The following is a 16081-nucleotide window of genomic DNA, read 5'->3' as shown; positions in this document are numbered from 1 at the left end:
TATATCAAAACCTTGAGGCAAAACAAAATTAAAATTTTTTAACAAGCTGAAAATAATATATTATGGTTTAAGCATAGATTAAAAGGCAAGAAGTTATAAGAGATGAAACAGAAGTGGAAAAACAGACCCAAATAATGCATGTGTAAGACCTGTGACGAAAAATGGGAAGATTTTATTTATTTATTTGTTTGTTTGTTTTATGTGTTGCTGGGGATCGAACCCAGTGCCTCACTGGCAAGCACTCCACCACTGAATCATAACCCCAGCCACAAAGGGAAGATTTTAAGAGAAGGCAAGATATATTCTTGTTTTGTATCAAAAGATCACTGCTATGTGGAGAATTAGATACGAATGACATGAGACTGTAGGTAAAGAGGCTACTTGTAGAAGTTGTTTCTATTATCAGGATGACAGGTGATGATGGAACTGAATTAGTAGTAGCAGAGATGGGCCATATTGGAAAAATGTTTAGGAGATAGACCCAACAAGACTTATGGACTAGGTTGGATTGGGTGGATAAGACATTGTTAAGGATGCCATGTTTCTGGATTGGATACCTGCATGGATGGTGAATATAGTTTCTAAAATGTTAGAAAACACAAGTTTTTAGTAGGAATACAGAGAAATATATATATCATATATATAAGTATGATATATATAAATTTAGTTTCTTTGAAGTGTCTGTAGGATATGGAGATGGAAGATGTGAATTCATGTTCTACATATTTAACAATTAGAGAAATGCAAATCAAAACTACACTGAGATTTCATTTTACTGCAGTTAGAATGGCAGCCATCAAGAATGCAACCAATTATAAGTACTGGAGAGGTGTGGAGAAAAAGGAATACTTTTTAGTGTACAACCATTATATAAATCATTATAGAGTTTCATCAAAAGACTAGGAATGGAACCAACATATGACCCATCTATACCACTTTTCTGTATTTATCCTAAAGAATTAAAGTCATTATAATACATATGTGTCTGTATACACACTCAGACACACACACACACACACACACACACACACACATATATATATCAATGCATGCATATCTATGTTTTAGAAGCATGATTCATAATGCCAAACTATGGAACCAACCTAGGTGTCCATCAGTGGATGAATGGATAAAGAAAATATGATATATATTCACAATGGAGTTTTATTCATCCAAAAAGAACAAAAAATTATGTCATTTGCAGGAAAATGAATGAAACTTGAAAACATTATGTTAAACAAAATAAATCAAACTCGTAAGTTAAGGGGCATATGTTTTCTTTCATATGTGGAAGCTAGAGGGGGAAAAGGAAAAGAAAGATGGGGAGAGTCTCATGAAAACTGGGATATTAGTAGAGCAGAAGAAAGAGATAGGGATGAGGAAAGGGTAAGGGGCCATACTAGGGAATGATATTGGCCAAATTGTTATATTGTGCATATGTATGAATGTTTAACAACAAATCCTACCATTATGTATAATTATAATACACCAATAAAAAATATAGAAAAAATGATCCCAAATTCATCAGGAGAAAGATCTGGGTATAAGAAAACCCAATAGTATAAGTAATATTATTTCTCTTTTACAAATAAGTACTGTTAGTTCTGTGGTTCAGTTCTGTTATGGATTTTATAGGCTTTTGTTGACTAATCTAACCTTAAAGTTCATAGGATTATTTCTATGCTAAAATTCATGATTATTCCTAAATAATCCATTTAGCCATAGAAACTTAGCTGGGTAATCATTTTGAGAATTTTCTAATTTTTTAGTCATTGTTCTTTTTAAAAAGTGTTTTTTTTTTTTTTTAATGTATCTTATCAGAACATACATGTATTAGCCCTTTTCTGCAAGATAGTTAGTAGAGGTAGCTTGGTAAAGCTGTGTGATAAAACAACCAGCAGAGCCATTTCTGGAAGCAAATTTCCTTGTCTGGCCCCCTGTCTACAACAGAATACCATTTAACCAGCACATTCCTGAGATTGGGGCTGCCCTGGATTCCCCATCCTGCCACAGGACATAGAATTGATCCCATGGATATGGATGCTTACATGGACAGTTGCCACCAGGTGGTGCCAAACTGCAATCTGAGCCTTTTGCCAACAGGGACACTTATCCAGCCAGTTGTACAAGCTTGACTTTATCATTTTAATCTCAGTAATCCAACCTGGTGTTTTATGTAGCAGAATCTATTTGGATCATAATTTCTTCATTATGGCAGATTTGAAAGGTAGAATAACTACTGTGTCCCCGTAGGCCTTCCACATGGTAGAAATAAATTGTAATTATTTATTTTGATGTCTTAGAACTTAAAATGGTTGAGAAATGATTTTTGTTTTGTTTTATCTGTTTGTTTGTTTTGTAGTTGAGTATGGACAGCATGCCTTTATTTTTTTTGTATGTAGTGCTGAGGATCGAACCCAGGGACTCGAATGTGCTAAGCAAAGTGCTCTGCCACTGAGCTATAGGCCCAGATCGAGGAAAGGTTTTGGTATTCATTGTTAGAAAGCACAAATTTCAGAACAAGTTTACATGTTTAGTTTTGTGTGTGTGTGTATCTAGGTAAATTAATCTCTTGCTTTGTACTTAGATATATCGAATGCTGGTTCAATATGAATTAAAATAGAGAAAGTACTTACACTTTGGTATTTGTACTGAGTTCCTTACCTTTCCCTCAATAAATATTTTTAGAAGAAAGTAAAATAAAAAGATTAGGTAAATATGTTTTACCTTGGTTTGTTTTCCGTGCCTTTTGTCTTCTTGAATGTGAAAAAGACAGATGGAACTCATGTCACATCTAATCTTAGTCTCTGTCCTTATAGTCATTCCAATAGTTTTTGAAATTAAGTGGTTGAAAGAAGAGGAAGTATGTAGAAGATATAGACTTTAAGAGATAAAAAGACAAACTTGGGTATTTGGATATAGCAAAAACACCATAGGTGGAATTATAATGTTTATGTATATTGTGGCTCAATCTGTAAGTTTGGCTTCTTATCTTTTTTGTGTGTGTGTGTGTGGTTTCTTGTTATTTTTAAATGGCAGTTTGGGGCTGAAGATGTAGCTTAGAGGAGGAGTGCTTGCCTAGCATTCTCAAAGACCTGGGTTTGATCCCCAGTACCACCAAAAAAGTAAAAGTAAATAAATAAAATGCCAGTTTGGAGCTATGGGAAATGATGAGTGGAACTCACTCTGAGGATGAGATTTATTATATAAATAAATAACCTCTTGCTTAGTAGGTATTTCATGACAGAAATGTTTTGTACCCTCTTCATATTTGGAAATAAGACATTATTCCATGATTGGCAATATAGTATGAAAGAGATTTGCAACAAAGGACTAAACTTAAATCCTGGCCCTAGTACTTACTGAGTGGATAAGCCATTTAATGTCACCAAAGTTTAATTTCCTCTTTTGGAAATTAATATTAATAATTCACAGGGTGAAGGTGAATATTATTAATACTTCATAGGATGATCTGTGAGATCTAAATTAGATATACATGTGGAAAGTATAGTATCAATTATGAAATTATATATAAATATAGGTATTTTGATTTTTGTTTGCCTTTGTATGATAAAGAATATTTTATCCATTGTGTTGATAATTTAAATACAAAGATGATTATGTAAAAGTTAACTGGTAACATGGAATTATTACCATCCTGAGGGTCTACATGTCATTTGTGTCAAAATTTCTGCATATTGGTAACTTATTTGTTCCCTAATTAATACTATGAGATAATAACATAAGGAACAATAAATTCAGCTGATTAAGTTTTTCCAGAAAGTAAAACTATCTTTATCAAAGGTAGTCTCATTATAAACACAGAAAGAATTATTCTGAGTGATACTATAAAAAGGATAAGGGTGAAAGCCAGGTGTGGTAGCGACTCGGAAGTCTGAGGCAGGAGGATGGCAAGTTTGAGGTTAGCCTCAGCAATTTAGAGAGACCCTGTCTCAAAATGGAAAGGGCTAAGTATTTGTCTCAGTCATTAAACACCCCTGGATTTAATCCTTATTACCAGAAAAAAAGGGTGGGAGGGAGGATGAATTTGTTAGAGGCATTCATTATGCTTTTGATGCTATACTGAATCTGGAAATTCAAATAGCTTTACAATTGTTTGAAAGAGAGAGTAGGCAGCAGAGAAAAGGAGATCGAAAAAATGCTTTTAAGTGTAACAATTAGTACTGCATTACTTCAGTGATTATATTTCCCACCCTATCAGTAAAAAACATCTTGACCACAATTTATTATCTTCCAAAAGTACTCAAGAAGTAATTTTTATGACATGAACTTGAAATTTCTGTAGAATCTCGGAGTAATGGTGAACAGCTTTGAATCTTGAATCTAGATTTGTTTAGAAGGATTAAATATATGCAATGCATTATAGTAGGTGAACTGGAGCTAGTTTACAGAGGTTCCACTCACCATTCTAAAAGTATATATCCTCATTAATGCTTCAGCAAACATATAAACAAAGCTTTTTGTTTATATTTCACCAAATAGCTATATAGTTTTTTAATTCTTTGTGAAAACACTTAAGAATTTTCTACTTTGTATTTTCCATTACATTTTTTTACAGATAATTCTTTTAGTATCTCAAATAATTGTAAATTGATTTTTATTGTTGGCCATCTTATATTGTTAACTATATTGTTTATGCCTATAGGTGATTACTACATGGGTTCCACTATTTTACTAAATATATAAGTATTTCAAGGAATATTGGGTGTTCCAGATATGAAGCCAGGAAGTTCAGGTTGTGCTTATAGTTCACTGGGCAGTGGGGGAGGCTGAGAAAGTAAGATTATACCTTTGTCAGTAGAGAATTCCTGGAGATTTATAGTAGGAGAGTGACATGATTCACTCCTTTTTTTTTTAGAACTAGAGGGCCTTATGGAGGGAAGTTAAGTATAAGGAGCTATTGCAGAATTTAGGTGAAGATGAAAAGTGGAAAAGAGAGTAAAAGTTGAGTTTAAAGAATATTTGAGTGGTAGAATTGGCAAGACCCAGTGAGATTTAATGCAGACCATCAGGAGAATCCAGCTTTATTACTTTCGTAGTCTCAGAGTGATGATGGGTGATAAATCATGGCCATTAACTTCAGGTTGCAGACAAGACTTAGAAAGGAAGATAATGATTCAGTCCTGATTGATCATTTACTGATATGGTAGTTCTGACCAAATCCAAAATGCTTTCCTAAGATCACATAGTTTATTACTAAAGGTGTTTATCTTCTGAGCCCCAGATAGAATTCCCTACAGTCCTCAGGGTGCCTGAAAGGACTATGAGACCCTGTGGCAGTCTTCTCTATTTCCCCAGGTGCTATTAAGTAGATTGTCATTTTCCTTTTATACAGTAGAAAATCTTAGGAAACACTTCTACAATTATCATTCTCTAAATGAATACCTTCATATCTCTAATTAGATTTTCATATTTAGATAATATGCTAACAATAGCTCCTATTCATTGAGTACTTATTGTTCATCAAGCATTGTCCTCAACACTTTTTATATATATTGTAAAGAGAATTAAACAGAACAAATTTTATAGGATGTAGGGATTAGTATCTCATTTTACAAATGAGGAAACTGAGACACAGATGAAATGTAATTTACCTATGTAAGTGTTTTGTTGATAAATGTAGATGATGCCTGACTCCACAGTTAGGTGAAGACTGCTATTTAACTGGTCAGGGCTATGAAAATTGACCAAAGGCTTTTTTATCAAAACTGTAAATTTTGCTGGGGATGTAGCTCAGTAGTAGAGAATTTGCATGAATCATTAGAACTTCTTTTTCCTTCTAATATAAACATTTTAATTGGTATATTACAATGATACATATTAGTGGGATTCCTTGTGTTATAGTTATACCTGCACATAACATGGTTTTTGCTTTTAGAGGTATATTTTGACATATTATGCATACATGGGATGCAACCCATTACAATTTTGATCCCATTCTTCTGGTTGAACATATATGGAGTTACACTGGTCATGTATTTGTATATGAGTATAGGAAAGTTATGTCTGATTCATTCTACTGTCTTTCCTATTCCCATCCCCCCTTCCTTCCCTTCATTCTCCTTACTGTAATCCAATGAACTTCTAAACTTTCCCTCACTACCCTCCCTTGTTATGGGTTAGCATCCACATATCAGAGAGAGCATTCAATCTTTGGTTTTGGGGGACTGGCTTATTTCACTTAGCATGATATTCTCTAGTTCCATCCATTTACCTGCAAATGCTATAATTTTATTTTTCTATATAGCTGAGTAACATTCCATTGCAAACAGTTTCATTCCTCAGTACTTCCCCTTTCTCTCTCTTCCTCCCTCCCCCTGGCCTTCTTCCTTGACTCTCCTGGTCTCCTTTCTGGTTTTTCTCTCTAGCATCCACAAATAAAAGAAAACATACATCCCTTGACTTTCTGAAGCTTTTTTCAGTTGACATGATGTTCTAGGTCATTAAACTTTATACACTTATAATTGTGAAAATTAGTAAAGAGGACTTTTTAAACATAAAATGGTATGGTTGTTTTAATAAGGTCTACCCCTTGACATTCTTCTGACTAGACCTCATTTCCCCTCTTCTGCTGAAACACTTAACTCCAGAAATCCTCCCCTTACCTCCTGTACTGTCAATTTTCTTCCTCCCAGCTAGTTCACAGCTATGTACAAACCTGTGTTTTCTCTCATCTTTAAAAAGCATTTCTTATCTCCAGTTCCTCCTTGAGACACTTTTCTATTTCTTGGGTCCCCTTTATAACCAATTTATTTGTTGCAAAGTTTCATATATTCATTCTTTATTCCCATTTTCTACCAAGCTTTTGCCACCCTCATCACTCCAGCAAAGCTAACAAAAACCTTTCTGATAAAGATCCCAAGACCTTCATGTTGGTTGCCAAAATCCAGTTGTCATATTCTCATTTCTCATCACCCTTGACCTAGTAGCATCAGTGAATACAGTTGATCAGTTTTTGCTCCCAGGAACATATTCTTTCTCTCTTTTCTCCTGCCCCCAATATTGGGACTTGAACCTTTGAGCTGTATCCCAAGCCCATTTTATTTTATTTTAAGACAGGTTGCTAAGTTGCCCAAGCTGGCCTCAAACTCGCAATTGTCCTGCCTCTGCCTCCTGAGTAGCTAGGTTTACAGGCAGGTGCCACCACACCTGGCTCACATTCTTTTCTTTAATTGGCTTCCAGGATACCACACCATTGTTTTTCCCCCTCTTCCTTGTCTGCATCTACTTGATCCCTTTGCTGGTTCTTCCTCATCTCCTTCATATCTTTTGCCACTACCTCCATGGCATTTCCACTTGATTATCTAATAGGCATCATAAATTTAATGTCTAGAAGAAAACTTCCTATTCTGCACTCTACCTCCTTTACTCCTTTACCTTTAGTCTCACCCGGGATCAATTAAAGATAATCCTTCACTTTTTTACACCAAAACCACAAAGCCATCTTCAGATTCCTCATTTTTTACATTCTGTATTCTATTAAATAGCAAATTATTTTGTTGTGTCTTCAAAATTTATGATCTCTTACCATCTCACAGATAGTATTACATTGGTCCAAGCCTCCATTATCTATCTCTTGCCTAAATCACTGCAATAATCTCCAGTGGTCCCCAGCTTCCTTCCTTGCCCAGTTTAGTCTATTCTCAGCACAGTTTCAATTAAATCACTCCTCTACTCAAATAAAAAAAACTCCCATCTCAGTAAGTTTCAATTATAATAATTGTCCATAATACTATCTGATCTGTGCTATTACCCCTTCCTTGTTTTATTACTCTGTTCTTGTCACTTGCTTAGTCACATTGGCTTCCTTTTCCTTTACCTACAGGCATGTACCTACTTCAGTTCCTTTATTCCATAGTTCTACTGCTTACCCATCCAACTCATAAATGATAACCTTAAAACCTGTTTCCTAACATTCAAATGTCACCTGTTCTATATAGTCCTTTTCTTACCACCCTGTTAAAAATTGGGAAATCCCTCTTTCCCCTCTAGCCCCTTCTTTGCTATATTTTTCTCCAGAAAAGTTATTACCAACTAACATATACTACATATTTATTTACTTTTGCTTTTCTTCCTCCTAGAATGCCACATCCACCAGAGTAGGAATTTTCATCTATTACTGAGTGCTAAGTTGCCATGTGCCAGTGCCTAGTACATAGTATGTGCTCAATATGAATGAATCAGTAGTGGGGTTTGTTTGTTTGTTTTATTTTGTTTTGTTTTAGAAATCAGGTGGGTATTGGTTTAGATGAAAACCTACACAAAGATTTCTAATGAGAGCTGAGAATGTAGCTCAATGATAAAGTGCTTGCCTAACATGCACAAGGTCCTAGGTTTGATCCCCAGAAAAAAAAAGGTTTGTAATGGCTTTGATCAGGACTGAGCAGTGACTAACATATAGAAGTTACTCAATTAATCATCCACCAAATTTACTGTTTCATTTTGATATATTATTCTATCAGCTACTTTTGAAACCTCAGCCCATTAATGGATTTTCAGATAAGTGGTTTACATTTTGTTATGTAAATTTTTCTCACACATACTCACACATCCCTTTAACCTAATGTGGATTATGGAATGATCTACGTTAAACCAAATTCTTATCTGTATAAAATGAAAAGGATTTGCTTGAACATCAACTGTCTCAGTGCATTTGGGCTGCTACAACAGAAAATCTGAGATGGGATCATTGATAATGAACAAGACTTTATTGGCACTGTACTGGAGGTTGAGAAATGCACAGCTTCCTCCAAATTTTATTAAATGAAGTTCGTACTTTGTTCAAGTTGTTTTTATGTCATATTCACTGACTCTTCAACCACCTATGTTAATTAAAGGTAAAGGTAAAATTATTTGTCAGTGTTAAAATTGTCCGTTTGCAGTTTTGTACTATGCTATCTTTTTTGTTTTGTTTTTTGTACTGGGGATTGAACCTAGGTGTGGTGGGGGCAAGGGGAAGGTAGGGCTCTCTTACACTGAGCTATATCCCCAACCTTTATTATTTTTTAATTTGAGACAGTGTCTTGCTAAGTTGCTGGAGATCTTGCTGGGTTGCTTAGGCTGGATTGTGAACTTACGATCCTCCTGCCTCAGCCTCCTGAGTTACTGGGATTACAGGCATATGCCTCTATACCTAACTGTTTTCTACTTCTACTGTCTTAGAAGCAAAGGCACGAGCTGTGAAAGTAAAGAAATTTTATGTTTTGTCCAGGAAGAAGAATATGGAGATAGAAGAGATTAATTCAACACTTTCCCTATAAATAAACTTGTCACAGAAAACAATCTGTTTCAATCACTTCACGTTCCAACTAGGAAAAAAAAATCACTTTTATTAACTGAAAATATTCCTACATGAAAGCAGAAGTAGAATGGATTTCTTTTTTTTTTTTTTTTTTTTTTTTTTGAATGGATTTCTTAGTTGTTGTTATCTGCCACGCTCTTCTGACAGCCATGTTTTCTTCACTATTTATTCTTTGCAAATTTCAAGTTCTGAGGTGTACACTAGTGATTTTATTTAGGCTAAAGCCTGCACATGGCATTGCCAAACTCTGATTTGTTCTTATTGGAATTTCAGAAGTTACTAAAGTTTTTCTTCTAACTTTTTTCTTACTATTTTTCAGATAAAAATTTAGATTTGGCTTACTGTTACTGTGAAATTTATCTTGTATAAATGAGAATAGATTCCATCCCATACATTAGTTTGCTATTTATGTTTTCTACCAAAGTTTTTAGTTTAAGATGTGAGATGTTTTTGTGTAAACTTATGTGTATTAAATCACCTGCACAAATTGCAAATATTGCGTATGAAATATGTCTATTTATTATAATATTAAGTAGTAAATATTAAATAATATATTACATAATAAATAGTAAATGTTCTTCAAAGAGGCACACAGTATGATTCAGCACAGACTCTGGAGCCATAGCTTACTTCACTGTATGACCTTAGGCATATATTACATATGAAATATGTCTATTTATCATAATATTAAAAACTTTATTCAGAGAAATGATTAAGATCTAAGTTTCTCATTCAATGTTATTATTTAGTCGTATCTCCTAGTTTGTCCAGGAAAGTTGTAGTTTATGCTTGTTTCTTTGTCATAATTAACAACACCCTCTTTTGCTTTAAAAACTATCCCATGTTAAAAAGTACATTATTTGGACAATGGTTATTGTACTAAGATGCTCACTTTTCCTTTGCATTTTACATACAATTAAGATTTTGTTTCCCTTTTCTTCTTTTTTTTTCTACACAGAAACATATAGCAGATAGGAAAGATACGTATGTGTTATGGGAGATGGAGTTAGTAAGAAACAACATGAAAGAATTGTGACAAATATAGTTTCAGGAGTCAGGTATTAGACTTATAAAAGTACTTTTAGGGATTACATATATCCAAACCTCTGTATTTGCAGGTTCCACATCTAATGAATGGTTCAGCCAAATCCAGAAGTATTTTGAAACAAAATTGTGTCTTTACTGAACATGTGCAGACTTTTTCTTGTTATCATTAATTCCTGATCAGTATAGTATAGCGTTTATTTATATAGCATTTACATTGTATTAGGTATTCTAAGTAACCTAGAGATAACTTAAAGTATATAGAATAATATGCATAGGTTATATGTAAATACTATATCATATTATGCAAGGGACTTGAGCATCCTTGGATTTTAGTATCCACAGGGCCAGGAGCCAATCTTCTGCAGGTACTAAGAGACTTGGCATTTTTGTATTTTTAGACATTTGTTATAATATTGGCCAGTTGGTCAAATACCAACATCTTTTTCTGTGTTATTATAATTACATTTGGTTATACACTCAGATTGGACTTTTAAAAATTGAGCTTTCATTAGTTTATGCATACTACAGATAGATTCTGTCAATTTTTCAAGTGTCTCTTTTGAGGAACATTTGGATTCCTGCTATTTCATCTGTAATTATATTTCTGTTACATTTTATAATGCATTTAACATTTAGAAATGGATTATTTATTAGTTATTTAGTGTTTTATCTATGGCAAGCATATAATCCATCTGGTGTTTTATCAAACCAATGTAATTTTGAAAAAGCATGTTACGTACCATGGGCTATGAAAACAAATGTATATGATATATTCAAAATTCTTCTAAGGCCAATTTTTATTTGACATCAATTTATGCTATGAGGTGGTCCTATAATAATAAATCTCATAATGTCAGAATTTCCCAAGGAGAAAATATCTCTGATACAAAGGAATTCTTAAGAGAGGCACACAGACTCTTGAGCCAGACTCTTTAGGTTCACATTTGGGCTCCATAGCATACCTCACTGTGTGACCTTAAGCCAGTGCTTAACCTTGGTGTTTCAGTCTTCTCATTTGTATAATAGAAGTAATGGTATAACATATAGTTTGTGGGAGTGTCATGACAATTAAACAAAAACAGAAAATAAAAATGTGAAATGCCTAAAACAGTTCCTGACATATGGTAAACAATTACTATTATTTTAGTGTTTACTATTACTATTATTGACAGTATAAGAATGCATTCAGTTTACCTCTCTCAGATTTAATTTGAAATATGTCAGTTGATATTAAAGGAAAAATAAAGTATTCAGGTTGTGGAGTATATACGGATTTACACAGAAATATCACCCACATACACCTATTAGAGGACCTCTTGATAGAAGCCTCTGCTTCTAAAACTTTCCTCTATTTATTTTGGTTTTCTCTTGCTTAATTGCCTTACCTATTTTTTCTCTAAGGTTTAATTGTACATGCCACTTTTTTTTTTAAATGTTTCCCTTTATTCCCTTATCTTTCCTACTCCAGTTTAAAAAAAAAAAAAAAAAAAACTCCTCTTTGTGACCTTAGAATTTTGTTTATGCCTTAACATCAGCATTTATAGTTAGCTGAATAATAAAGATTGTGGCATGGTGAACGTATTAGTACCCTCTAATATCTCTTCCTATAAGCCTTAATGGTAGCTTTTCCTATATTTTATTTCTTTCCCTGTGTCTTAGTGTTATTACTAATGACAATGGTTACAAGAAAGGAAATATATATAGTTAGGAACTGAAGCATCTCCAGTTTCCAACTAAGCATTCTTGTTTAATTAGTACTTTAAATGTGACCTACTTGGAATTCTATTGCTGAAACAACTTAGAATAATGAGGCTTGTTTGAAAAATGAAAATTAAAACCAATTTGTGGTGACTTACTAAAATATTTAGATCATCTAGGAATGAAAAAAGACATAAATGTTTAATATACTTAGAGAATTTTAGTCTCTAAAATTAATTTTTCATGTTTCATTTGGTTTGATAATAGAATATTTTTGAAGTTTGCTGTAATCAGAATATCAGAAAATAATAATGTGCCATTTTCCAACAGCTACATTTTTAATTTTTATTATCTTTTTTTTTTTTTTTTTCTTTTTCCTCTTTTGGTACTGGGGATTGGGCCCAGGGGTACTTTACCACTGATCTACATCTCCAGTCCTTTTTATATTTTATTTTGAGACAGAGTCTTGCTAAATTGCTGAAGGTCACCTTGATTTGGTGACGGTGGCCTCAAATTTTTAGTCCTCCTTGCCTCAGCCTCCTAAGTCACTGGGATTATAGGCATGCAACATCATGTCTGACTATAAAAGCTACTTTATATTTCCAGTTACATAATAGCATATGAAAGTAAGTTTATTTTCTTTTTAATAAGAGTTGCCTGTACTCTAGTTTTTTTTTAACTATTTTGTTTCTCACTCATAAACTGTTTTGCTGATGAATTTGTAATGATTCACATGTTTTAAATTCGTTGTTAAAACATCACAAAGCAAAAGACTACTGGCTTAGCCAGTATGACCACTAAGCATTTCTGTCCAATATTTATCAGATAGATTTATTCAGATATGGGTTCTTATTACTCCCTACTGAACTTCTCTGTGAAAAATAAAAAATAAGATCTAGTTGTCTAATCCAGTTCTTTATGGGAGATAGATAGGGTGATGGGTGTAAAAATCATGGCTCTGGAGTAAGTAACAACCAGGGTAGACTACGGCCCTCTAACGTTTTCGCTGCGTGACTTGGTGCTAAACATGTAAGTTCTCTAAATTTCAGTTTACTAAACTATAAAATAGGTTAGAAAAGACAACATAGAAGATTTGTAGGGATTAAGTAAACAAAATCATTTGTGTTACTTTACATATTTTAACTGTTATGAAAGTAGGTTTTTTGGTTTTGTTTACTTGTTTTTTTAGTACATGACTTTGAAGAAGCTTACTGTTAGCGTTTTTTCTTGATCCAAAATTTTATCTGTATTAAAACACAAGTAGAATTTGATCTTTGAAGGCTCATACCTGACTGTATAATCTCCTAATTACTCACTGTTGTTAAGTTCTACCTTGTGGACACTCCTTAACTATCACTAAATGTAATCTTATTGACAATTTCAGTTCCTACTGTCATCACCACTATAAGATGACTTACCTAATACCTGGACTCCTATTTCTTGATTCCTACGTGAATAGGAATCCCAGCTCTACTTCATTTAGCCACTGCAGTGGTCACACCCTTTCTTGTCATCAACTGAAATTCTGCCATAGAAAGTACCATTCTGTTTCTAAATCACCTTTCTCCAACAACAATCTCTAATCTTTCAACTTGCGTGTACAACTACTTCCACTTAATCTGTTTGTCATCTTACAGGACCTCCAGTCCTTTGTTCCTTCTACTTTTTTCTGATATCTCAGCTTTTCTGTGTTCCCTTCTCCTTCCTTCTTCCCTGAGATTCCAAGGTCCATTGTTTCATCTGTTCTCTTGCCAATGCAACAAAACTTCATTCTCATTTTAATTCTTGTGTCCTTCATGAATATATTTTCATTAAAAATGATTAATAGAAAATTAATTAACCTCACAAAACCTCAGTTTTCTTGTAGATAATTTATTAGTAATTACACCCATCGTTAGATTATGGTAAGGATTAAGTGAGGTACAGTATTATATAAACTGTTCAACCTATACTCGACCCATATAAAGAACAGTAGTGAAGAAACTTTTCAAACTGTGTGGACTTTCAGGATTCCCCACTGATATTCTCTATGAATAATGAAAAACTGAATTTTAATTATCTAGTTCTGATATTTAGACACAGACCATATTTACACTACATGGTTTAATGCTGCTAGAAACTCAGCAAGCCAGGCAGACTAATGTAATATACACTTGGGGTCACTAACCTGTAATGGTCCTTAAAATTGAGAGCTAGTCCAACTATGAGCAGAAAAATTTATGACTCTTTAAAAGAAGGATATATTTTCATTTTAAATAACCAAAATGTATTTTTAAATTTTAGAAATCTTCGAGAAGCAAGGGATAATGCTATGGCTGAAAAGGACCGAGCAGTGATGGCCGAAAAGGATGCTTTAGAAAAACATGACCAGCTCTTAGACAGGTGAGCATCCTAAAAATAGAAATGTTAAAGCTCTTCAATTTTTCTTCCTGTTACTTTTTCTTTTTGAAAATATCTTTTTAATAGAAGTATAATTTTCATTTCAGTTGAATTATAGTTTTCATGTATTATTTCTACAATATGTAATTGTTACATTTATTGAAAACTTGATAATAGAACAGTTTAGTCACTCCAGAGAGTTTCCTTATATTCCTTTCAGCCCACCTTATCTGTTGAGGGCCACAGCCGAGTCGGGATGATGCATGGCATTTTTGCCAGAAGTAGTGGTTGAGAGGTGATGCCAGCGAGTTCTCACGGAGTTCCCGTTGAGTTCCAGGTGAGCTCTCACTGGGATTCCCGGAGAGTTCCCATTAGTTGGAGAAGTGCCAGAGGAGGGATATTTCCGGTTGCTGGTTCCTGGACGAGCTGCGTAGCGTTCGGGAGATTTCCTGGGAGCGTGTGTGGAGTGTTCTGGTAGAGTTCAGAAATAAAGTTTGTTCCTGCTTCAGTGACTCATGATTTGTGCCCAGCCAGACTGCGGCACTTATCCACTACCCCTCAAGAGGCAACCACTTTATAATTTCTATCACTATAACTCAGTTTTGTTCTTGCACAAAAAGTAAATAGAACCTTGCAAATTATACTCTTTTGTGTCTGGCTTCTTTGATTTAACGTTATGTTTTTCTTTTTTTTTGTTACTGTATCAGTAGTTATTATTGCTAATTGTGAACATACCAGTTTTATTGTTTTTACCTGTCATCGGACACTACAATTGTTTCTTGTTTGTAGCTACCATTGAAAAGCTGATGTGAGCATTCTCATACAACATTTTTGTGAGCATATTTTTATTTCTCTTGTATAAATACCTAGAATTGGAATTGCCACTCACAGGTGAGGTAAGTGTTTTAGTTTAAAAGAACCTATAAAACTTTAACTCTGAAGTGGTGGGATCATTATACACTTCCAGTTCATTTTTCAAAATTCATATGTAAAATATATGTGTGTCATAAAGAGGGCAACAGCGAATTATATTGTTTTAGCAATACAAAAGGATTGTTTTCAGAAATGAATGTATTTGTGAAAATGTAGGTTACTTTTTTCTATTAGGATAGTAGAATTTTGGATCCTAGAGAATACTTACTGACTGTTCTTGGGTTTTGTTTTTCTCTTTCCACATTTTTTTATTGGTGCATTATAGTTATATATGATGATGGGATTTGTTGTTACATATTTGTAAATGAACACAGTCTAACAATAATTTGGCCAGTATCATTCACCAGCGTTTCCCCCTCCCTCCCAAAGCATGTTTATTTTTATTTTTTTATTTTTTATTGTTGGTTGTTCAAAACATTACATAGTTCTTGATATATCATATTTCACACTTTGATTCAAGTGGGTTATGAACTCCCATTTTTACCCCGTATACAGATTGCAGAATCACATCAGTTACACATCCATTGATTTACATATTGCCATACTAGTGTCCGTTGTATTCTGCTGCCTTTCCTATCCTCTACTATCCCCCCTCCTCTCCCCTCCCCTCCCCTCTTCTCTCTCTACCCCCTCTACTGTCATTCATTTCTCCCCCTTGTATTATTTTTCCCTTTCCCCTCACTTCCTCTTGTATGTAATTTT

At 33.9% G+C, this 16081-nt stretch overlaps 1 protein-coding gene across 1 annotated transcript in view; it reads left to right on the top strand.

Moving 5' to 3' along the window:
- Positions 1 to 16081, top strand: part of Pibf1 (progesterone immunomodulatory binding factor 1) — a 211053-nt gene that overhangs the window by 48102 nt on the left and 146870 nt on the right. Inside the window, exon 10 of the mRNA XM_048801245.1 lies at positions 14351 to 14449. Within this exon, the coding sequence (XP_048657202.1) occupies positions 14351 to 14449 (99 nt within the window). The remainder of the gene's footprint in view (positions 1 to 14350; positions 14450 to 16081) is intronic.

This window comes from Marmota marmota, unplaced genomic scaffold (assembly GCF_001458135.2).
Source record: "Marmota marmota marmota unplaced genomic scaffold, marMar, whole genome shotgun sequence".
In the NCBI taxonomy this organism is placed as follows: Eukaryota; Metazoa; Chordata; class Mammalia; order Rodentia; family Sciuridae; genus Marmota; species Marmota marmota.
This window is presented reverse-complemented; position numbering and strand designations above follow the sequence as displayed.